This window comes from Ursus maritimus, unplaced genomic scaffold (assembly GCF_017311325.1).
Source record: "Ursus maritimus isolate PB19 unplaced genomic scaffold, ASM1731132v1 scaffold_17, whole genome shotgun sequence".
NCBI classification, from domain to species: domain Eukaryota; kingdom Metazoa; phylum Chordata; class Mammalia; order Carnivora; family Ursidae; genus Ursus; species Ursus maritimus.
The window spans coordinates 23,526,240-23,550,993 of record NW_024424119.1 but is presented as its reverse complement, the minus strand read 5'-3'; the positions used below and the strand labels follow the sequence as shown (position 1 = coordinate 23,550,993).

Sequence of the window (24,754 nt, the reverse complement as noted above, 5' to 3'; positions counted from 1 at the left end):
ATAGCATGCCCTTTGCTCAGCAGGAAGCCTGCTTCTCCTGTCCCTCTGCCCACTTCTCCTCTTCCTCTGCCTACTTGTGCTATCAAATAAATAAAATCTTAAAAAAAAAAAACCACATACTTAAAATCAGTACATTTTATTATATGTAAATTATACTTGAATATGCTACATAAAACAGCAAAAATGAAAAGCTACATAGAAGGGAGGAAAGATAAAAGTGAGCTAATTATTTTTAAGATTTTATTTTTAAGTAATCTCTACACCCAACATGGGGCTCAAACTTACAACCCTGAGATCAAGAGTCACATCCCCTACTGACTGAGCCAGCCAGGCACCCCAGGTGAGGTAATTATTTAATTAAAAGAATAAAAACATGGGGGGCCTGGCTGGCTCAGCTGGTAGAGCATGTGACACAATCCGGAGGTAGTGAGTTCAAGCCCCAAGTTGGGAGTAGAGATTTCTTAAAAAAATAAAAATAAGGGGCACCTGGGTGGCTCAGTCGTTAAGCGTCTGCCTTCGGCTCAGGGTGTGATCCCGGCGTTCTGGATTCGAGCCCCACATCAGGCTCCTCCACTGGAAGCCTGCTTCTTCCTCTCCTACTCCCCCTGCTTTATGTTCCCTCTCTCTCTGGCTGTCTCTATCTCTGTCAAATAAATAAGTAAAATCTTTTTAAAAAATTAAAAAAATAAAAAATAAAAATAAAAAGTAATTTTAAAAAATAAAAAATAGTGAACTCAATCCCAACTCTTACCAAGCAACATTCTTCTTAATTACATATGAAACATTTTTCCTCTTAAGATTCTTAAAAATTAAATGTGGCTAAGTAGAACATGGGAAACTTATTGCTAACTTAAAGACAGGAACTGAAGTATAAGGAATTAATGACTTTCTTAGTCACTGGAATTCTTTTGCAGTATTTGACAAAACAAATGTTGAACAAAAAGCCCATTGCAATACATGGCCCTCCTGAACGTTTAACATTATGACTAGAAGGTTAGAAGCTACCAACTTCAACTGCCCTCCTAATATATATGAAAATGTGGAATTGAAAGGCTCATATATATAAGTACTGAATACTAGGCCACAACATTGCTTTTCAGGCTATCAGTAATCCTTTAGTAAGAAGACAAGGGACAGACCTATGGCTGCTTTTACATCCTACCAAATAATGTGTGGGTGGGTAGCAAACACTTGATGGGTTGCTAGGGATTGTCTTTACCGCAAAGGCCAAGGATTAAGACCTATGTAAAGAGACTTATTTTTCTGAGGCCTCTATTTCCTGTCATATAATTTAAAAACTTGAGAATTTATGTAAAATGCTTGCTGTATGCCCAATTTTTAGATTAAAAATCCACAGCTTCTAAAAATAATTAAAAAATAAAAATAAATAAAAAATAAAAACACAAAGAAACTGAAAATCAGAGAAAAAGACATTTTAAATTAGAGATTAATCCAGGCAATCCAACATCCAGGTAATAGGCACTTCCAAAAGAGAACAGCAAAAGTTTATAGGAGAAAATATCATTGAAATAATTCAAGAAAATTTCCCAATGCTGAAGAACATGAGTTTCCAGATTAAAAATACCCCTAGCAATGTGAAATTTCAGAATAGTGGGAACACAAAGAAGATCCTGCAAATTTCCACAAGAAAACAGTTCACATATAATGGACAGGACTGAGAATGGCTTTGAATTTCAAATAGGCCTTCTGGAACCAAGAGGACAATACAGCAACAGGCTCAAAATTCTAAAGCTACATGATTTCCAACCTAGAATTCTATATCCTGCCAAGCAATTCAAATGTAAAGGTACAGTAAGAGCTCAAAAATTCACCTGCTATGCACACCTCCTCAAAAATATCTACTGAAGGATAAAATATACCAAAACAAAAGAATGAACCAGAACACAGAGGATAAGGTAAACAGCCAATCCAACACAGATAGGAGCATGAAACACCCAGGATGGTGGTGAAAGGAGTGAACTCAAATAACAGTTGTAAACTAGGTAAAGAAAGCAACCATGCAGAATAAAATTCAGAACACTTCAGGAGAAAAGTAAAATGATACAGCCACTTTGGAGAACAGTCTGGCAATCCCCCAGAAGATTAAACAGTTAATATACAATTTAGCAATTCCACTCCTAGTTACACACCCAAGAGAAATGAAAAGTACATCCACACAAAATATGCACATATGTTCACAGAAACATTATTCATAATAGCCAAAAAGTAGAAACAACCCAAACAGACAAAATGTGGTATGTCCGTACAATGGAATTTTATTCAGCAACATAGATGAATTTTGAAAACATCATGCGAAGGGAAAGAAGTCAGTCACAACAGATCACATATTATATATTGTATAATTCCATTTATATGAAATGTTCAGAACAGACAAATCTATATAGACAAAAAACAGACTACTGATTGTTTAGGATTGAAGAGGCTGAGGAGAAACAGGGTGTGATTGCTTTAAGAGGTTTTCTTGGGAGATGATGAAAATCTGCTAAAATTAATCATAGTAATAATGGTTGCACAACTATAAATATAAAACAAACCACTGAATTAAACACTTTACTTTTATTTACTTACATTTTTTTTAAAGATTTTATTTATTTATTTGACAGAGATAAAGACAGCCAGCGAGAGAGGGAACACAAGCGGGGAGTGGGAGCGGAAGAAGCAGGCTCCCAGCGGAGGAGCCTGATGTGGGGCTCGATCCCCAAACGCCAGGATCACGCCCTGAGCCGAAGGTAGATGCCTAACGACTGAGCCACCCAGGCGCCCCTATTTACTTACTTTTTAAAATAGGCTCCACAAACAGCATGGAGCCCACCGCAGAGCTTGAACTCACAACCCTGAGTTCAAGAACTGAACTGAGATCAAGAGTTGGACACTGAACCGACTAAACCACCCAGTTGCCCCTGAATTAAACACTTTTTTTAGATCATTTTTTCAGATTTTATTTATTTATATGAGAGAAGGAGAGAGAGCGAGCGAGTAGGCAGGGAAGGAGCAGAGGGATAGAGAGAATCTCAGGCAGACTCCACACTGAAAGCGCAAGGCAGGGCTGTATCCCACACCCTGAGATCACAATCTGAGCTGAAAACAAGAGTCAAACATTTAACGGACTGAGCCACCCAGGCACCCCTGAAGTGAATACTTTAAATGGTAAAATTACACGGAATGTAAATAACATCTCAATAAGATGGTTACAAAAAAATTACTGGAGTTAGTAATAACTACATAGAAAAGTAAGCAAAAAAGGTTAATTACATGGAAAACAAAATATTATGTGGGAAATAAAAAGCAATATTTTACTACATCTTAAGATTGTAAATAGTGAAGATCTATAATTATGATATAACTGTAGGGAAACTGGAGGAATATTATGTGCATGTATGTGTGAAATGTATGTGCATATATGTCAGAGGGAAAGAGAAGGCAGTGGAGGAATTTAAAAAGAAATCCTTATCTCCCATGGTGGGCAATCATAGATAATGAATAAAATTTAAAAATCAAAAAGTAGTAATAGAAGCACAATATTAAGGCGGTAAATACCAAAATAATTAGCTATAAGAATTAGAAGTTCTGCGGCGCCTGGGTGGTGCAGTCGTTAAGCGTCTGCCTTCCGCTCAGGGCGTGATCCCGGCGTTCTGGGATCGAGCCCCACATCAGGCTCTTCCGCTGGGAGCCTGCTGCTTCCTCTCCCACTCCCCCTGCTTGTGTTCTCTCTCTCACTGGCTGTCTCTGTCAAATAAATAAAATCTTTAAAAAAATAAAAATAAAAAAGAATTAGGAGTTCTTTTCCTGGAGTGGTGGAAATGGGGAGGGGCTGTCTGGGGAACTATTTTATGACATAACTTTTCTCAAGAGATTTATTTACTTTTTAAAAGGTTTAGTTATTTCAGAGAGAAAGAGTTGTGGGAGGGGCAGGGCATAGAATCCTCAAGCGCACTCCCAGTGGAGTGCGGAGCCCGATGGGAGGGCTCATCCCAGGGCCCTGAGATGATGACCTGAGCCAAAATCAAGAGTCCGAGGCTTAAGTGACTAAGCCACCCAGGCGCCCCTATTCATTTGGAGGCACGCATATGCCCGAGCAGGATAGGGGCAGAGGGAGAAAAATCTCCAAGTTGACTCCTCACTGAGCATGGAGCCTCACCCAGGGCTCAACCATATGACCCTTGAGATCATGACCTCAGCTGAAACTAAGAGTCAGACACCCAACCTACTGAGCCACCCACGCACCCCTATGAAATAACTTTGTAGAACCCATCTGATTCTTTAGAGACAGGTAAAACTTTGATTTCTAAAAAATTGTTAACTCAAGGGGTGCCTGGGTAGTTGAGCTGGTTAAGCGTGTTCCTTCAGCTCAGGTCATGATCTCAGGGTCCTGGGATTCTCAGGGTCCTGGGATGGAGCCCCTCATCAGGCTCCCTGCTCAGCGGGGAGCCTGCTTCTCCCCCTCCCTCTGCTACTCCCCCTGCTTGCGCTCTGTCAAATAAATAAATCTTTTTTTAAAAAACTGTTAACTAAATACAAGAAATCTAAAAGTCTAGAAACTATCTGAAAATTGGGAGGATATACAGCAGAGAGGAAGTAGATAGACAATATTTTGTGATCATTCTCCATAGCAAAATCAGACAGCTTTTAAAGTACAAAAATTAATGCTATTTAGTACTAAACTATACACTTAAAAATGGTTAAAATGGTAGGGGGTGCCTGGCTAGCTCCAAAGTAGAGCACACAACTCTTGATCTCAGGGTTGTGACTTCAAGCCCCATATTGGGCATGCAACCTACTTTAAAAATTTTCTTCAGGGGCGCCTAGTGGCTCAGTTGGTTAAGTGACTGCCTTTGGCTCAGGTCATGATCCTGGAGTCCCAGGATCGAGTCTGGCATTGGGCTCCCCGCTCAGTGGGGAGTCTGCTTCTGCTTCTGACCCTCACCCCTCTCATGCTCTCTCTCACTCTGTCTCTCCAATAAATAAATAAATAAAATCTTTAAAAAAAAGGGGGGGGCGCCTGGGTGGCACAGCAGTTAAGCGCCTGCCTTCAGCTCAGGGCGTGATCCTGGCGTTATGGGATCGAGCCCCATATCAGGCTCTTCCGCTATGAGCCTGCTTCTTCCTCTCCCACTCCCCCTGCTTGTGTTCCCTCTCTCGCTGGCTGTCTCTATCTCTGTTGAATAAATAAATAAAATCTTTAAAAAAAAAATTTTCTTTAAATGATTAAATTGGGAAATTTTATGTTATATATATTTACAATTTTAAAAATAAATGATTTTTTTAATTAAAAAAAAGCAAAAAACACCCCCCAAACACCTCTGGAAAGTATGACCAGGGACATGGGAAGGGGTGGTAGAATATTCAGCACATAAAACTTTTCATTTAATATCATCCTACACTATTTTTACCTCGCACATATTATTACTTATAAAGTTAAAACTCAAAACGGGAGCAGGGAGGCACCTGGGTGGCTCAGTCGGTTGGGAGTCTGCCTTCAGCTTGGGTTATGATCCCAGGGTCCTGGGATCAAGCCCCACATCGGGCTCCCTGCTCAGCAGCGGGGAGCTTGCTTTTCCCACTGCCTGCTGCTCCCCCTTCTTGTGTGTGCACTCTGTCAAATAAATAAATAAATAAGATCTTTAAAAAAAACAAAACAAAACTCAAAACAGTGTTGCTAACACTAACAGCAACTAACATTTACTGAGTGCTTTTTACATAGCAGGCACGTTCTAAGTACTTTTACATGTACTAACATATTTAATTTTCACAGTATTCCCAACAAGGTAGATGCCACATTTCCCCCCATTTTACAGAAGAAACTAAAGGCCTACAGAGGTTAAATAATTTGCCCAACATCACAGGCTTAGAACCAGAACCTAGCCATCTGACTCCATAGCCCATATATATATTTTTAAGATTTTATGTATTTATTTTAAAGAGAGAGAATATGAGCAGGGGGAGGGGTGGCAGAGGGACAAGCAGACACCCTACTGAGCATGGAGCTGGACTAGGGCCTCAATCCCAGGAACCTGAGATCATGACCTGAGCTGAAGGCAGATGCTTAACCATCTGAGCCACCCAGGTGCTCCCAGAGCTCATATTTTTAACCGCTGTATTATAATACCTCTCTATTAACATTAAGGAAGAATGAGATTTAGCACAAAACTCAAAGGATCACTAAAATACATAATGCCTACTCTTTAACTCCATTGAGAAATAAACAATAATAGTTTAAGTTTTAACCTGGAGTATATAGTCTCAAGTTATTTGTAGGGACTAAAATCACAACCCATAAAAACCCAAGAAATTAGTTGCACTAAATAGCACTTACCAAAAAACAACAACAAAAAACTAACTATAAGCCTTTACTAAAGAAAATAAACATAATTCAACTTTTACTCACTGTCTTCTACTTAACTCATGAGGATGTAGAAAAAAGAATAACACGCTATTCTTTAGCTCTCAAGTAATAGGTTCTTCCGTAGATCTTCATGGTTAGCTCTATCCCTTCCTTATGATCACATTCCAAAAGTCATATTTCTTCAGAAATATCTAAAATGTCACACACAAAAAATTTAATTTCCCAACTTCAGACCCTACTTCACTATTTCACTCTTTTCTCCTTAGCACTTAACCACTTTCTAAGGTGCCATATATTTTTTTGTTCATTGTCTATCTCTCCAACTAGAACATAAGTACCATGAGTCAAGTGTTTTGTTCATTGTATCCTCAACACCTACAACGATGCCTGATCATAGTAAGCACTCAATACTGGTAACCAAAAGTATACATAAATAAAAATGATAAACGTTAAATGTACTGCATGTTCCTGAAGTTAATACGGATAGTTTTAACTATATGAGAAAAACAATGATTTACTTAAACTATCATAAAGCATTATATAAGAAGCTAAAACATTCAGTTTAGCAATACTTTTTACTAGTTTCTCATTTACTAAGTAAATTTGTTATTGCCTCAAATATTTTAGATATGTTATGAAGTAATTTACTTGTCTAAACAACAATCAGAAATTTTGCTTGACTGAACTAAAATCATCATATACCAAAAAATAATCCCCCCCAAAAAAAACCAAACCCATCATATACAAAAATCCTTGGAGTAAAATTATACAAGCTATTAACATAAAAATTCCAAAGCTTAAAAAAAAACTTTAGTTATAATTTCACAGGTGTATGTGTGTCATGGTTGCATGGGAAGATAGTATTTGGTGGTAGAGAAGCATATAAACATAAAAATAATTTTTAAAATACCCCCTTTTTTTGACTAATAAAAAATGTATATGTATCTTTGGAACATAAAGGCATTCTACTCATAAAATAAAGCAAAACAGAATCATACTGAATATCAAGAATAGGAACCAGAATCAGGAATCAGAATCACGTGGAAATGCCCACCAGATTCCCATGTCCCTCCCTAGAACATTCTCATTCCTTTCTCAGATGTGGTGTATAAATACATTCTCCTAGTACATGGCCTGTCTTTTCATTCTCTTATCTGTGTCCTTGACAGAAGATAGTTTTAAATTTTGATGAAGTTCACTTCATCGATTATTTCTTTCAGGGTTCATGCCTTTGGTGCTGTATCTAAGAAATCTTTGCCAAACTCCAAGGTCAAGAAGACTTTTTCCAATGCTTTCTTCCAAGGATTTTACTGCTTTATGATTTACATTTAGGTTTGTAAATCCACTTTGAGTTAATTTTTGCATGTGATACGTTTAGGTTGGGCCTCACTTCTTAACATACAGATGAGCCATTTTTGCAACACCATATGTTGAAAAGACTGTCCTTTCTCCAGTGAATTATGTTTGCACCTTTGTCAAAAAAATCAGTTGACTATATTTGTGTAAATCTATTTCTGGGTTCTCTATTCTGTTCCTTTACTTCAATAAACCACACTGTCTTGATTAGCATTACTTTATATTACATCTTAAAATTGGGTGTTGTGACTCTTCTAACTTTGTTGTTCTTTTTCAAAATTTTTTTGGCTGCGGCATCTGGGTGGCTCAGTCGGTTGAGTTTTCGACTCTTGGTTTCCACTCAGGTCAGGGTCTCCTGGGTCATGAGACACAGTCCTGCGACAGGCTCCATGCTCAGTGGGAAGTCAGCTTGAGATTCTCTCCCTCTGCCCCTCACTCTACTCACTCTCTCAAATAAGTGAAATCTTTTGAAAAAAATTGTTTTGGCTAATGTAATTCCTTTAATTTTCCACATATAATTATTTAAAACCAAGGCATAGTAGCCAACTATTTAATGGTTTCCTAGCACTCCAGAAAATTGTCATTTTTACTATTGCACCTTATCTTGTCAAAACCAGTTCAAGGCCAGCTGGGGTGGCTCAGTCAGTTAAGCGTCTGCCTTCAGCTCAGGTCATAATCCCAGGGATCGAGCCCTGGTATGTCAGGCTCCCTGCTCAGCAGGGAATCTGCTTCTCCCTCTCCCTCCGTCCCTCTCCCCACTAAAAAAAAAAAAAAAAAAGGAAAAACAGTTCAAAGTATCTTCTCTATATGCATTATGGAGATGTTCATAATTTTGATCCAATATACTCAGTACCAGAAACTTACGTGAAAAACACACAAATACAGATATAAAATACAGATATAAAAATGTATTCAACATAGCATTGTTTAGAAAGCAAAATAAATCCCCAGGTCCAACAAAAGAGAAAAGGTCAAATAATGGATAGTTGGGAAAATGTTCAAATATATTAAGTTTAAAAAATGAATATACAGGGTGGGGGAATGGGATAGACCGGTGATGGGTAGTAAGGAGGGCACATATTGCATGGTGCACTGGGTGTTATACACAACTAATGAATCATCGAGCCTTGCATCAAAAACCGGGGATGTACTGTATGGTGACTAACATAATATAATAAAAAATCATTATTAAAAAAAAATAAAATAAAAAATAAATGAGATACTGAGGTTGATTAAAGACAACATGGAACATTGGCTCTAGAGTCAGACAAACCTGAGTTAAAATGTTACCCTACTAATTAGCTATATAATTTTGCATCAGTTATTTAATATCTCTGAACCCGAATTTTCTCATGTGCTAAATACTAATGGAAGTGATAATAGAAGGATTAAATGAGCTAATTGATAAATTTGCTCAATAAATGGTGGCCCTTTTTACTATTAAACAACTATAAACCATGAAAAAAAAAATGAATATACAGTATCTAATTTTTTAAATGAACGATGGCATATTCAGAAGAAAATATATTAAAAGTATTACTTCTAGGGGTGCCTGGCTGGCTCAGTTGCTGATCTCGGGGATCGTGAGTTCAAGCCCCACGATGGGCAAAGAGTTAACTTAAAAAAAAAAAGTATTTTTAAGTAGCATCATTACAAGTGACTTTTTCCTCTATAGGTTCAGGAACTTTTAAAGTTTTCTACAATAAACGTGTCAACTTACAAGAGGAATTAACATTTTTTTTGACATTTTATTTTTTTAAAAGGTGTTATTACCATTATCACAGTAAAATACACAGGTAACTTCCGTATCAGCCTGTACCTTATTTGTATCAAGTTTGTTCATAGGATATGAATCATCCACATGACAATGTTTTAGGAGAGCCTACTTTAAACCCTCCAAATTCTTCTATTCTGTCATGACAGCGACAAACACAATTTTCTCCACGCTTGCCTTCATGTTTAACTTGGACAGAATTGTAAGCACAATATTTTAAGTTACATCATCTATAAATGACACATGGGGAAAGATCTTTGCAACAAGCCACAGATCTGACAAATGATGACCTTTATGCAAACAGCCTTTATCTTTTTTTTAAAGATTTTTTTTTTTAAAGATTTTACTTATTTATTTGACAGAGAGAGACAGCCAGGTAAACAGCCAGCTTAACCGCTGTGCCACCCAGGTGCCCCGGAAGAAATTAAGCTAAATTTCTTTCACAGTTAAGAGAAACATTTATCAGAACTGCAAATCTGGGGGGGCGCCTGGGTGGATCAGTCGTTGAGCATCTGCTTTCGGCTCAGGGCATGATCCCAGCAGTCTGGGATGGAGCCCCACATCAGGCTCCTCTGCCGGGAGCCTGCTTCTTCCTCTCCCACTCCCCCTGCTTGTGTTCCCTCTCCCACTGGCTGTCTCTACCTCTGCCAAATAGATAAATGAAATCTTTTAAAAAAAAAAAAAGAACTGCAAATTTGATAGTTTGACAATACCAATATACATTACATTATGTAATAAAAATTAGTATTTCTGAAGGATAATTTGACTTTCTAGTAAAATTTAAATACATATATCCTTTAATCTAGCAAATCTACTTACAAAAATATAAAGATATGTAAAAATGTCCCTTTGAGCTTTGCTTGTAAGAGTAAAAAGCTAGGGGCGCCTGGGTGGCTCAGTGGGTTAAGCATTTGTCTTCAGCTCAGGTCATGATCCCAGGGTCCTGGGATCAGGCCCCATGTCAGGCTCCTTGATCGGCAGGGAGCCTCCTTCTCCCTCTGCCTGCTACTCCCCCTGCTTGTGCTATCAAATGAGTAAATAAAATCTTAAAAAAAAAAAAAAAAAAGTTGAAAGTCTTATTTAAAAAAAAAAGTAAAGGGGCGCCTGGGTGGCACAGCGGTTAAGCGTCTGCCTTCGGCTCAGGGCGTGATCCCGGCGTTATGGGATCGAGCCCCACATCGGGCTCTTCTGCTGGGAGCCTGCTTCTTCCCCTCCCACTCCCCGTGCTTGTGTTCCCTCTCTCGCTGGCTGTCTCTATCTCTGTCGAATAAATAAATAAAATCTTTTAAAAAATAAAAATAAAAATAAATAAAAAATAAAAAAAAGTAAAAAACTAAAAATAATTAATTGTCTATCAATTGGGGAATAAAGTATATCTTTAACAGAATACTGTGCAACAGTTACAAATACTGAGACAATCCATAAATATTGATAATGGAAAGATCTCCAAGATAAACTATTAAGTTTAAAGTAAGATGCAGAAAAATGCTTGTAAGTATAATCCATCTTTTTTTTTTAAGATTTATTTTAGAGAGAGAGAATGTGTAAGCACGGGGAGGGGCAGAGGGAGGGAAACTCAAGCAGACTCCCTGACAAGTGGGGAGCCCAACTCAGGGCTGGATCCCACAACCCCGAGATCATGACCGAGCCAAAATCAAGAGTCAGATGCTAAACTGACTGAGCCACCCAGGCGCCTCTAAGTATAACCATATTTATAGTTTAAAAATGCACAGATATGTTTGTATATGCACAGAATATTTTCTGGAGGATTAAATGTCAAACAGCTAAGTGGTTTTCAGGGACAGAAAGACTTTCATCTGCTTGAATTTTTTCCTAGAGAAACAATAACTTAATCCCCTTACTAAATGTCCCTCATTACATCGTTGATGTTATAAAATTCCAGTATAATACCTGCATGATAGATTTCACTCCAAGGAAGTTAGTACTTTTCTCCATCAAATCTATTAACCCAAACTTAGTTCCATGAGATATGAGAAGGTGAAATATGACTAGATTTCTGCATGGGAAATTTTATGAATTAAAGCAGAGAAGAAATAATGCAGAAAAGATATGCAGCTAGCTAAATTTGGGGCTAGAGCTTTCCATGATTATGTCTGGTGACCCCCAGTGTTCGAAACATAGTAAACTTCCATTACTCTTAGTATTACAGTAACATCCTTTAGTTTATAATAAAATATAATTATCACCAGTCCAATAGTGAATTCCTTAAAACTGAAGACAGCATACATTCAATTGGCAACAAATAAAGCTAAAAAAAAAAAAAGAGAAAAAGTGTTGGTGAAGATGTAGAGAAAACAGAACTCATACAGACATTGCTGGTAGGAATGTGAAAAGGTGCAGCCACTTTGGAAAACGGTCTCAGTTCCTCAAATGGTACACGGAGTTCTCATATGACCCAATAATTCTATTCCTAGGTAAATACCCAAGATAAATGAAAACATAGGTCCACATTGATATTTGTATAAGTGTTCATATCAGCATTATTTTTAAGAGCCAAACAGAAAACAACTCAAATGTTCATACACTGGAACACCGAAAAGGAATGAAGTATTATGATACATGCTATAATACAGGAACTTTGAAAATGTTATGCTAAGTTAAAGAAGCCAATCACAGAAGACCATGTTATATGATTCCATTTATATGAAATATAAACCTGTACATTTATATAGTCATAGAAAGTAGACTGGTTGCCTAGGGCTTGGGGAGAAATGGGGAGTGACTGCTAATGGGTATGGGATTTTTTTGGGTGAAGAAAATGTTCTAAAATTGATTGTCACGATGGTTGTAAAACTCTGTGAATATACTAAAAAACACTGAACTGTATATCTAAATAAGTGAATTATATGGCATGTGAATTATATCTCAATAAAGCTGAGGAGGAGGAGGTAGGGGGAGGAGGAGGAGGAGGGATGCCTTGATGGCTCAGCTAGTTAAATGTCCAACTCTTGATTTCAGCTCAGGCCATGATACCAGAGTTGTGAGAGGGAGCCCTGCATCAGGTTCCGCACTGAGCATGGAACCTGCTTAAGATTCTCTCCTCCCTCTGCTCTCTGGCCCTTCTTCCCCCCCTTCCGAAAAGAAAAGGAAAGAAAAGGAAAGAGAAGAAAGGTAAAATTATCAAGTAAGAAAGTCTTAAGAGGCATATCAACCAGATGCAACTGTGGATTTTATTTTGGATAGATTCAAACTAACTTAGAAGTTTATCTATGAGACGACTGGGACAATCTGAATATTAGATAATATCAAGGAATTTTTTTTAATTTGAGTATATTTGACACACAATTTAACATTAGCTTTAGGTGTAGGAATTACTGTTTATTAAGTTTAAGAATAATGAAATGCGCCTGGGTGGCTCAGTCAGTTAAGCGTCTGACTCTTGAAGCTCAGGGCTTGATCTCAGTTCAAGCTCCACATTGGGCTCCATGCTGGGCTGTGGAGCCTACTTTAAAATACTAATAATGACGCAATTATATTCTTAAAAAGAGTTCTTATCTTTTTGGGACTCCAGTATTAAGGGATGAAAGGATAGGGTGTCTGGCTTTACCTTATAACAATCTAAATGGGAAGAGTTTAGGTTACAGGGGTGAACCTGAAAAGTTTTCAGGAGATCATTCACAGTGAATCGGGTTTTTATTTTTCTTTTTTTTTTTTAAGATTTTTATTTATTTATTTGACAGAGATAGAGACAGCCAGCGAGAGAGGGAACACAAGCAGGGGGAGTGGGAGAGGAAGAAGCAGGCTCACAGCGGAGGAGCCTGATGTGGGGCTCGATCCCATAACGCCGGGATCACGCCCTGAGCCGAAGGCAGACGCTTAACCGCTGTGCCACCCAGGTGCCCCCACAGTGAATCGGGTTTTTAAAATATAAGCCGAGTTCCCCAGACTAAAGAGAGCAGGAGAAATGTTGAAAAGGGCATTCCAGGCAGGTAACAACTTAGGCAATGGCACTGTGAAAAACTACCTATGGGGCAAGAACTAGAAATACAGTGGGAAAAGTAAGTAAGAACAGATTACGAAGGGCCTTGTATGCCACACAAAGAAATTTTTACTTAATTTTGTGGAAGATGAGCAGATAGCTTGCTTGCTCGCTTGCTTGCTTTCTTGTGAAGACAAGTCAGATTAGAGCTTTAGAAAGGTTACTATGGTGGCATCATTGACTGGAGGGGTATAAGACAGTAAAGAGGCTACTGTCACAGTCTAAGTGAGTGAGAACTGAGTATAAACTTACACGGTAGTGGCAGGAATGAAGAGGAGGGGCTAAAATAGCAGAGACATGAGGTACTAAAAATAATTAGATATGTAGAAAGAGGAAGCAGAAATCATCTTAACTGATTTCCAGCTTCCAGGCTTGTGTGACTGGGTAGACACTGTACAATATCCAGGAGAGTGAATATAGAAGAGGCTTACGAAAAAAGGCAGAGTCCAGTTTAGTGTTTAAGTGTTTAGTATAGATAGGACATAATTTTTTTAAAACTTTAAAAAGGCCATACTAGTAGAAATATCTAATAGCTCTAATTAGAGATACACACTTCAGGACATACTCGGTAGCTCAAACAATAACCCAGGAAAGCGTGTTTATAATAATTCACACATACAGAAATTTAACCTACTTTAAAGTTCCCTCCCTACTCCAACTTGTTAATAATTAATTCACTCAAGGTATATATGTAAACAGTATAGGCAAGATGTAGTTAATCTATAGATGTTCAGGTTGCTACGCTTGGCAGGTCTGAGTAATGCCTCTCACCATCACTGCTCTAAAATTCTTAACCTCTTCTAAGTAAGTTTCATAGTATTTATTTTTTTAAGATTTTATTTATTTATTTATTTGAGAGAGCGCACAAGCAAGTGAGCAGATGGGATGGTGCGCGCGTGCGCGCACACACACACACACACACACACAAAGGGGGGGGCACAAGGAGAGGGAGAAACAGATACCCCACTGAGCAGGTATGTGCCGCCGCAGTGGCCTCTGCTGCTGCTGCTGCTGCTGCTGCTGCTAGTTCCCAGGACCCTGGGATCAGCACTTGAGATGAAGGCAGACACTTAAGCGACTGAGCCACCCAGGCGTCCCAGTTTTATAGTATTTAAATTACAAGAGGAATCCTACACAAAGATCATAATTTGCTATATTACTATATAGCCAAGATTTCAATCTTAATTTTTAGCTAAAACTTTGATCATCAAGAACATGAGATCTAATTCAGACAACCAAGCAACTACAGATAAAATGTCAAAACCAAATAAAATGCAATTTCTTCCCAAAAGGGAAAGCACAACTAGAGTAACCAAGCAGTTCAAATATTTAGTCACGTTAGTCTACCACATGTCCTAGACTAGGGGTTGACCACCTAATGTCTATGGAAAAAATTCAGATTATCAGTAATTCCTTGAAATTGCATGCAGAATTAGGAGGGAGGGAGGCTGTCATTCTCAAAGGCTGTGACTCCCCCAAAGATAAGCACTTACTCTCTTTTAGGTCCTCTACCAAATGCTAAGGAAATTCAAAGACCCAGTGGCATTTCTTAACGAGCTCATAATCAAAGAGCATTTAGACTCATACACTACTAGATTTGATCACAAAAAAAAAAACAAAACTGATTTCCTTAATACAATACTTACATATCCTCAAATAACTTTTCCAGTTTTGCCACCTACTAGCACCATTTTTAATTTAAGGAACCTCTCTGTACATAACTTATTCTGTAGTTTTCCAATAAAAAATCTTCAGAAAAAAGCTACATTAGGTGGAGATTTAATTAAAAACTCAGGAAGTGCTCTCATTTTAAAGCCCCCCCCCTTTAAAAAAAAAAAAAGATTTATTTTAGAGAGAGAGAGCACAAGTGGGGAGAGGGGCAGAGAGAGGAGACAAGCAGACTCCCGGGTGAAGTGGAGCCCACTGCTCCTGCAGGGCTGATCCCAGGACCCTGAGATCATGACCTGAGCCAAAACCCAGAGTGGGATACTCAATCAGGCGACCCTAAAGCCCTTTTAACACAAGATTCTTTAAATCTTAAATCTAAATTCTGTATTATTTCCTTATCTTCAATAAGACATTTCACTCTTTGTCTAGCAAATATTCTCGTTCTTATTCAGAGTAAATGTTGAAATATGATTAAAAAATTCCAAAGAACTCAGGGTAGGAAGCCTGAGAACACAGTTATTATACTTTTTTTTTTTTTTAACATTAGCACGGAAGTTTTTCCACAGGGCTTAGTCCTTAACAGCTTGAATACATCATTATTCCTGTTTAGCCAATGGGGGAAAAAGCAGTTGAGTAATTAAGATCAAGATGGACCTTAAGTAATAAGTGTTGTTGTTTTTTTAATCCAATTACCAGAATTCAAATGAGCTTTGCCCCCTTCAGAGCAAATACCTCAGAAGGCTGGCTATACCCCCACTCAAACAGTACTACACCCACATTGCTCAAAACAATTCAGAATTCTTTTTTTTTTGCGAACTGCCTTCAGAGCCTATTGTGCAACTTCTTAATGTTCTTACTAGTGGTAAATCTTTCCTTCTTTAGCGTGGACTTTGTTTTGTTTCATTTAATATCCAAAACTGACTCAGATACAACCTGATAAATAAGGTAAATAACCTAATACTATTTTTCAATCAAAAATGACCTGTGAATATAGGGACGCCTGGGTGGCGTAGTCAGTCAAGCTCTTGGTTTCAGCTCAAGTCGTGATCTCAGGGTGATGAGACTGAGCCCGGAGTCTGGCTCCATGCTCCGCACAGAGTCTACTTAAGACTTTCTCCCCCTCTGCCTCTGCTGTCTCTCTTTCTCTAAAAATAAATAGATCTTTTTTTTTTTTAATGACATGTGAAAATATTACACTAATTTTACCTGTGCCTCTGCCAACAATTTCAAAAGTTGCAAATTATATGAAGGATATTATTTTGAATAACAAAACTTTTTGTCTTAATTCATATATCACATATGATTATAAGTAAACTTAAAAATCTTATTTCTAGGGTGCCTGGGTGGCTCAGTCGGTTCATAGTCTGCCTTCGACTCAGGTCATGATTCCAGGCCCCATATCAGCCTCCCTGCTTAGTAGGGAGTCTACTTCTCCCTCTGCCTCCCCCACCCCACCACTTGTGCTAGTTCTCTCTCACACAAAAAATAAATAAAACCTTTAAAAAAATAATCTTACATCAAAAACTAACGATGTTAGTTAACAATGTTGGCTAATTGAAAATATATATATATATATTTCTTCAGTCACTTGGGTGGCTCAATCAGTTAGGCATCTGACTTCAGCTCGGATCACAGTCTCGGGGTCCTGGGATTCAGCCCTGCTGTCTGGCTTCGTGTTCAGACAGGAGTCTGCTTCTCCCTCTTCCTCTCCCTCCATCTCTCCGTCCCTCTGTCCCTCCCCCTGCTCATGCTCTCTCCTTCTCTCAAATAAATAAACAAAATCTTAAAAAAAAAAAAATCTTGGGGCACCCAGGTGGCTCAGTCGGTTCAACATCTGCCTTCGGCTCAGGTCGTGATCCCAGGGTCCTGGGACCCAGCTCCTTGCTCGGCTGGGAGCCTGCTTCTCTCTACGCCTGTTGCTCCCCCTGCTTGTGCACTCTCTCTCTGACAAATAAATAAAATCTTTTAAAAAAATCTTCTTTCTAAGTTAAGTTATTCTGTTTCTACAAAGGATTACTATATATTGCCCCAACTGCTATGACTTTGCCAGTTCTTAATATTATCTTATAAATGGGGCCACGGTTATCAACAAGATAGTGATCATTCAGTATTTACCATCTGAATTACTATGAATGTTACTAAGTGAGCCACATAATCCAAATTATCCATAGGATTTATCCCTCAAATTAAACATCAGCTGCCTATGCAGCAAATACAGCAAAACAGATAAATAATGAATTATGAAATTTTGATATCCAGGCACAGAACGGATTAAAACTATGGCAATGATCTAAAGATGCTGCAATAGAGGTGGGGAATACCACTTAACAGACTCAGCTGAAAGAACAACAACAAAAAAGCTTTAACCTTAAACTGCTCAAGCTTCCTATGATGCTTAAATATACTTGAAAAAATATTAAGGCATTATTATTTTAAAAGCATAAACCAATATCGCATTAAGAAATTTATCCCCCCCCCCGGGGGCACCTGGGTGGCACAGCGGTTAAGAGTCTGCCTTCGACTCAGGGAGTGATCCCAGCGTTCTGGGATCAAGCCCCACATCAGGCTCCTCCTCTATGAGCCTGCTTCTTCCTCTCCCACTCCCCCTGCTTGTGTTCCCTCTCTCGCTGGCTGTTTCTATCTCTGTCGAATAAATAAATAAAATCCTTAAAAAAAAAAAAGAAAGAAAGAAAGAAATTTATCCCCCCATCATGCCCCCACTGTCATTTCTGTGAGATGTATTCATTTCTAACTCCAAAACTAGTTTTCTTAGACTTCTATTTCTCAACACTAGCACCAACCCACTCCCTGCTTAAAGTAATGAGAAACGTTGCTATTAAACGAACTTGGCAAAAAAACAAACAAACAAACAAACAAACTTTCTGCAACAGGATTTATCATTCTCTAATTCAAGCAGTCCAAAAACAAGCCAAAAAATCCATTTTTCCAGTGAATTTAAGATATAAACTGAAGTCATCATAACAATCTCAACCCATAATTTGGAGGAATAGGTAATTACCCTTGTGACCTTTAAACTTCAGTAAAAAAAATTTTTTTAATTTTATTTACTTATTTATTTGTCAGAGAGAGAAAGAGAGGGACAGAGAGCTCGAGCACAAAAACAGAAGGGAGGGCAGAGGGAGAAGGAGAAGCAGGCTCCCCCGCTGAGCAGAGAGCCCATCACGGGGCTCAATCCCAGAACCCTGGGATCATGACCTGAGACGAAGGCAGATGCTTAACTGACTGAGCCACCCAGGCGCCCCAAGAATTAGATCTTTTAAATATGAGCTTTCACGGGGCGACTGGGTGGCTCAGTCGTTAAGCGTGTCTGCTTTCAGCTCAGGGAGTGATCCCGGTGTTCTATGATCGAGCCCCACATCAGGCTCCTCGGCTGGAAGCCTGCTTCTTCCTCTCCCACTCCCCCTGCTTGTGTTCCCTCTCTCGCTGGTTGTCTCTATCTCTGTCAAATAAATAAATAAATAATCTTTAAATAAATAAATATGACCTTTCAAGCAAGATGGAGTTCTGTAGTCCTAAACCCTGAATTTCTAACTCTTCCTCACTCTATTTCCCCATAACTAGATTAGCAGAGGTGGACCAATTTGTTAGCTGGCCTCCTTTATTTCACTTGTCTCCAACAAGACAGGTTCTTCTGGAACCTTAAACCAGGATCAGTATTGCTAAGCTGCAAAGATGGAATAGAAGATTTTATCATGATAAATTGTAGTTATGTTGACAAATGCTCAAACTTTAAAGCTTTGGGGCATGCACTCTAGCATGCTCTCTCTCAAATAGATAAAATCTTAAAAAAAAATTTAAACCTTTGATTTAAATTACCATTTACAATTGCGCACGTAACACTTACACCTCACATTTCTGTAAAGTCCGCACAAAGATTTTTAAGAAGGTCACCAATGTCCTAATACTTTCCCTTACTATAGCTATTCTTCATACAGTACTCTGCCTTTGATGAGTACTCCGTAAATACTACTTACTAACACAGATCTCTGAAAAACAGGAATCAACATGCTGCAAACAAAGTATTAACTAGGGCTCAAATCCTTCAAAAAGAAACAATATTTTATCAAATTTAAGACACTGATGCTGGCGGGGCGCCTGGGTGGCTCAGTCGTTAAGCGTCTGCGTTCGGCTCAGGTCATGATCCCAGGGTCCCCTCATCGAGCTCCCTGCTCAGCGGAAAGCCTGCTTCTTCCTCTCCCACTCCCCCTGCTTGTCTTCCCTCTCTCGCTGCCTCTCTCCCTGTCAAGTAAGTAAATAAAATCTTAAAAAAAAAAAAAAAAAGACACTGATGCTGGCATTCAAAAAAATCTTATTAGAAGATTTCAATGGAAGGTTCTCTCACATCTAGGTCTCAAGTGCCACCTGGCTGATGGCAATTTTAAGACATCCCAATTTCCAACAAGTTAAAAACTAAAAAGAAAAAAAAATGCATTTTGGAATCAACTTAATAGGGCAAAAGAATATTGTATAAAATACTGAGGTGCTATACTTTTGCCGTGGGGGGGGGGGGGGAGACAGTGGGAGAACACTAAAACTACATTTACAATAGTGCCCCAAACCACTGGACATTAACTATGTTTCCATTTACAGTGTTGCTTTAGTTCACTCAGCACTCAAGACAAGTTCAGCTTCCACAAAAGGTAACAGCAAAAAGCTCTAAGAGGTATTCACAAAGTGAGGAAAAATTAAGAAATAAGATAGTTTTAACTGACAGAAAGACTCATTATACAACTGTTAAAAAAATAAAAAGCACTACTTTTATAATTTTAAAGTTAAGTTGCCCATCCAAATCCTTTAAAACAGGAATTCTTAACATGTCAGTTAACCCTCTGAAAATGTATACAAACAAGTTTATATGTGCCAATGTCTTCCCAAAGAAAATGGTTTCTCAAAGGGATCCATATAACAAAAAGACTAAGAATCACTTTCTTTTTTTTTTTTTTTAAGATTTTATTTATTTATTTGACAGAGATAGAGACAGCCAGAGAGAGAGGGAACATAAGCAGGGGGAGTGGGAGAGGAAGAAGCAGGCTCCCAGCGGAGGAGCCTGATGTGGGGCTCGATCCCAGAACGCCGGGATAATGCCCTGAGCCGAAGGCAGACGCTTAACGACTGAGCCACCCACGCGCCCCAAGAATCTCTTTCTTAAAATAATTGTTTCAACTATATCTTAAGAATCAGAGTCACAAAATAGAGTATGCTATTGCCAGCCCCATAGGTTAAGTTTGGTAGGGTCTGGGTTTTTTTTGGGGGGGGGGGGCACAAAATAGATTCATTTATTCGAGAACAATTAAAATAATACACACCCATTATTTTTAAAAACTATTGGAAGAGTTTCTTTAATATAAATCAAAGTGTTAAGTCTGATAAAGAAGCTTCGATTAAGGAAAACTTTCAGTATAAAACAAATACTTTTCTAAATTACCAGTTTGAAGTTTTCTAAAAATGGAAAAACCTATATTTCACTCAGATTATTGAATAAAATCAAAACTACAAAAAGTTAACTGCAATATTTTAAGTTTTCTGTATCATTTAAACTTTTATGTTATAAACATCATGCAAAAGACACACTTTTTTTAAAAGTAATCTCTCCTCCCAACATGGGCCTCGAACTCACAACCCTGAAATCAAGAGTCACATGCTCTACCAACTACTGTGCCAGCCAGACACCCCTAGGCGCTCTCAATTTCTGATCTCTAGACTCACTGCTACCATGCTTTCAGATAAATAATGCAGGAGCTCCAAGGAGTTCTATACCAAAGCAGCCATACTAAGTTATGATCACTAGCAGGAATTATTTGAAAAGAGTGCTTTTTAAGTGAATGGAGTATGCTATTGCCAGGCCCAAAGGTTAAGTTTGGTAGGGTCTGGGGTTTTGTTTTTTGTTTTTTTGTGGGGGCGGAGTTATTTGAAAAGATAGTGCTTTTTAAGTGAATGGGGTGAACTTATTAAATCATCATTAATTGCTCACTTCATCAACAATTTATTTGTCCAATAACATAAAAAAATTTCAACTTGCTCCACAGTAGCAAAATTAAGTTCAGAGGTGTTCTCTGTTCCAAGCCACTCCTACTTTGTGTTTTGTAATGATTGACCCCTAGGGGAAAAAGTAAAAGCAGCAAAGACGTTCACTCGGTAAGTCTAAGAGATCAAGAAACTGGACAAAAAGTAAGGCCAAAGAGATTATATAATATCCAGAAAAACAGGCACAAGAAACTACCTTTACCCATCATACATGCTACCCCCAAACACCAGAGCTAAAAAACACACAACTCAAGATTTTTTTTTGAAATATTTGAAAAACAAAAGATGAATTGAAAAAAATTTGTAAAACGCAAGTCTCACCAGTCTCCACAACAGATGCCATAGTTAGAATGAAGCCAACTATTTCATTGTGAAAAAGATCAATAAGAAGCCTATTAACATGTAAAAGTAAATGAATAACATTACAAAAAATTTAAAGAATGACTGGCTATCCCACTGCCTTCAGAAACTATTATGCGAAATAGAAAAAAGAATTTAGGGGCGCCTGGATGGCACAGGGTTAAGCGTCTGCCTTCGGCTCAGGGAGTGATCCCGGCGTTATGGAATCGAGCCCCACATCAGGCTCCTCCGCTATGAGCCTGCTTCTTCCTCTCCCACTCCCCCTGCTTGTGTTCCCTCTCTCGCTGGCTGTCTCTATCTCTGTCAAATAAATAAATAAAATCTTTAAAAAAAAAAAAGAAAAAGAAAAAAGAATTTAACTTGAAAATAAATTATACTAAATGTTCAAGAACTATCATCTGATATGGGAGAATAGTGGTAGAAAAAGGTCTGTGCCAACTTTTAACTGCAGCTGTAGTGGAACACACTAAAAGCCTTGTTTTATGACAAAAGAGTGAAATAAAAAACAATGGTTTTAGACCTATCACCAGTGTTAACTGCTCATGACCATAAATTTGCCTTTTTCCAACAATAGACTTTTGGGATAAAAGGCCATACGATAAGGAATAAAATATAAGAAAACAAAATTGACAGAATTCTCACACAAGACTAAAACATAAAACCTAAGAATTTTTATACGTTTTTAAATGTCATTATTAAAGGTAAAAAGATTGGGGTGCCTGGGTGGCTTAATGGGTTAAGCGTCTGGCTTTGGCTCAGGTCATGATCTCAGGGTCCTGGGACTGAGCCCTGCATCTGGCTCCCTGCTCAGCGAGGAGTCTGCTTCTCCCTCTCTCTCTTCCCCTCCCCACCGCTCGTGCTTGCTCGCTCTCTCTCAAATAAATAAAATCTTTAAAAAATAAAATAAAGGTAAAAAGATTAAGAAATCTAACATATACAATGATATTCAACCATTCTTTCTTTAGTAGGACTGAAATTACAAAGCATTTAACTGAAATCAATGTTTGCCACTCTAGGGAATCCTCTTCCCATACTACCTATTTCAAACTGAGAAGATTCTCCACAGTCCTTTTCCTTATACTTAAGCAAAAATATTACAAATTTGCAACCCATTAGTTTCTTTCACAGAGCTTTTTTAAAACACTGAAGTGGAGATTATTCTAATTAGTACCCATTCACCTTGACTCTCAATTGTCCCAAACAGTGACACTTTATGGAAATTAAACTTTAGGTCACTAAAGTAGCCAGTAAACACAGCAATACCCTTCTCCAATTTGTCACTAATAACTTGTACGTTAATACCTGCATCTGAAAGGTATAGTGTATGGTAACTACAAGAGATTAAGCATATAGTCGGTAAGAGAAATGCTCTTACACAATATTCTAAAAATGTGCTTTTACTAGGTATTCACTAACTATCACAGGCATGAATATTAAACATCCCCCAGTCAATTCTTCACATTTTCTACAAAGCTGACCCAATTTCAAAGCTGACACTGAAGGTTCTACCTTTAGAAGGATAGAAAAACAAAACTGGGTAGTCCTAAAAATATACATCATAACTACATGACTAAGATACTCGTTCAAAACTTATGCCAAGATAGCCCCTCCCTTCAAAACAAACTAAGATTGACTCACTGCTCTATTTTACTTACTTTGGGAAATAAAATTAAATGGATTCCCTAGCATTAATTTCCTGTTTCTGCCTCCACCATTTAAAACATCCCACCTTCAATCTATGATTCGTCCCTACAAAAATGGTAAAATAAAAACAAAAACAAAAAACTCTCAATATCGCCAAGTTATCTTAAAATGTTAAAAAAGAAATGGAATAAAAAAAAAAAAGAAATGGAATAAAAAAAGAAAACCACTGGATTCAGGAATGATAATAACCACTGTTTTAAAATCACGGGTGGCTAAGGAACAGTCCTACTCAGTGAAACCCTCTCACCTCAGACGATACTTTTCATCTGTGAGACGACCCCATTTGCTAGAGCTAACCACCTGAGTAAAACGTTTCACTTCTGTCTCCCTGAAGGGGGAAACTATCAATCTCCCTACATTACACGTTCCACCGTCTGAAGAGATTTCTACATGTGGGGGGGGGGGGGAAGCCAGTAAAGTTGGTGGCAGGGTGAGGACAAAGGGCATTTGGAAATACCACTGAAGTAAACAGAGAATGAGAACAGAAAGGGGGCTAAATTAGCGTTCCCTCAAGTAGATAACGACAAGGAAATGCAGGCACCCTTGTTTACCACCCCTAGGGTCCTAGTCACTACCGCCCACTGGAATGCCGAAGTTGGAACTACCACCGCGCAAGAAGCCCATCAAATCCTCAAAGTGTCAGGTCACTAGGCAGCCTCTGAAATGACAGGCTAAAACCCTTCCCCCACCCTCACCCCCCAAAAAAGAAAGGTCCAATCCACTAAGTGCAGGTCACTCTGCCCTCTGGGGCAGTTCCAGCCGGCGCAGGGATGGTTCAGATGGGAAGACGAGAAAGGAAAGACCACCTTTCTTCCCACACATCCTCAGCTGGGGAAACAAAACAAAGACAGCCCTCCTCCTCCGGTAGCCACTACCCTAGCCGGAGAGGCTTTCCTATTTCCCGGTGCAGTCTGGCCTCCAGCCCCCGCCCCCCATGACAAAGAAAAGGCACTTGGTGAGCAAGGCCTTCCTGCTTCCACGGATGGGGGGAGGGGGCTGCCGAGGTGAGGAGCCCCCTCTACACACTCGCGCTCACACTCTCGGCCCCGCAAGCGGCGGGGAGCGGAGGCCTCCGCCTGGGGAAGCCTGCTCTGGGAGGGGGTAGGGGTACCTTGAAGTAGCCGCCTTCGTAGAGGGTGTTGGGGGGTCCGAAGATGGCAACCTCCCAGTTGTAGAGGTCGGACTCATCCACCAGGGTGATCCGGAAGCCCTCCACCGGCTCCTCCTGCAGGGATTTCAGCTCGAGCATCAGGGCCTTCTGCGAGCTGGTCATCTGCTGCTGGGCCATCGCGGCGGCGGCGGCGGCGCCGGGCCGGAGCCCCAGTCCTCTCGCACCGGCCGGGCCGGACGAGGCCCCTCCCCTCGGCTCGCCCTCCGCCGGGCCGCACCGGGCCCCTGTCTTCACACACCCGGCGGGCCGGACCAGGCCCCAGAAGGCCCGCGGGCCGGCCCGGGTCCTCCTCACACACGACGCGGGCCGGGC

The 24,754-nt window shown here is 39.3% G+C and overlaps 1 protein-coding gene across 1 annotated transcript in view; it reads right to left on the bottom strand.

The window, feature by feature from the left end:
* Positions 1–24,650, bottom strand: part of UBE2R2 (ubiquitin conjugating enzyme E2 R2) — a 101,415-nt gene extending 76,765 nt beyond the window's left edge. The window contains exon 1 of the mRNA XM_040631532.1: positions 24,383–24,650. Within this exon, the coding sequence (XP_040487466.1) occupies positions 24,383–24,559 (177 nt within the window). The 5' untranslated portion in view covers positions 24,560–24,650. The remainder of the gene's footprint in view (positions 1–24,382) is intronic.
* Positions 24,651–24,754: the final 104 nt, after the last annotated feature.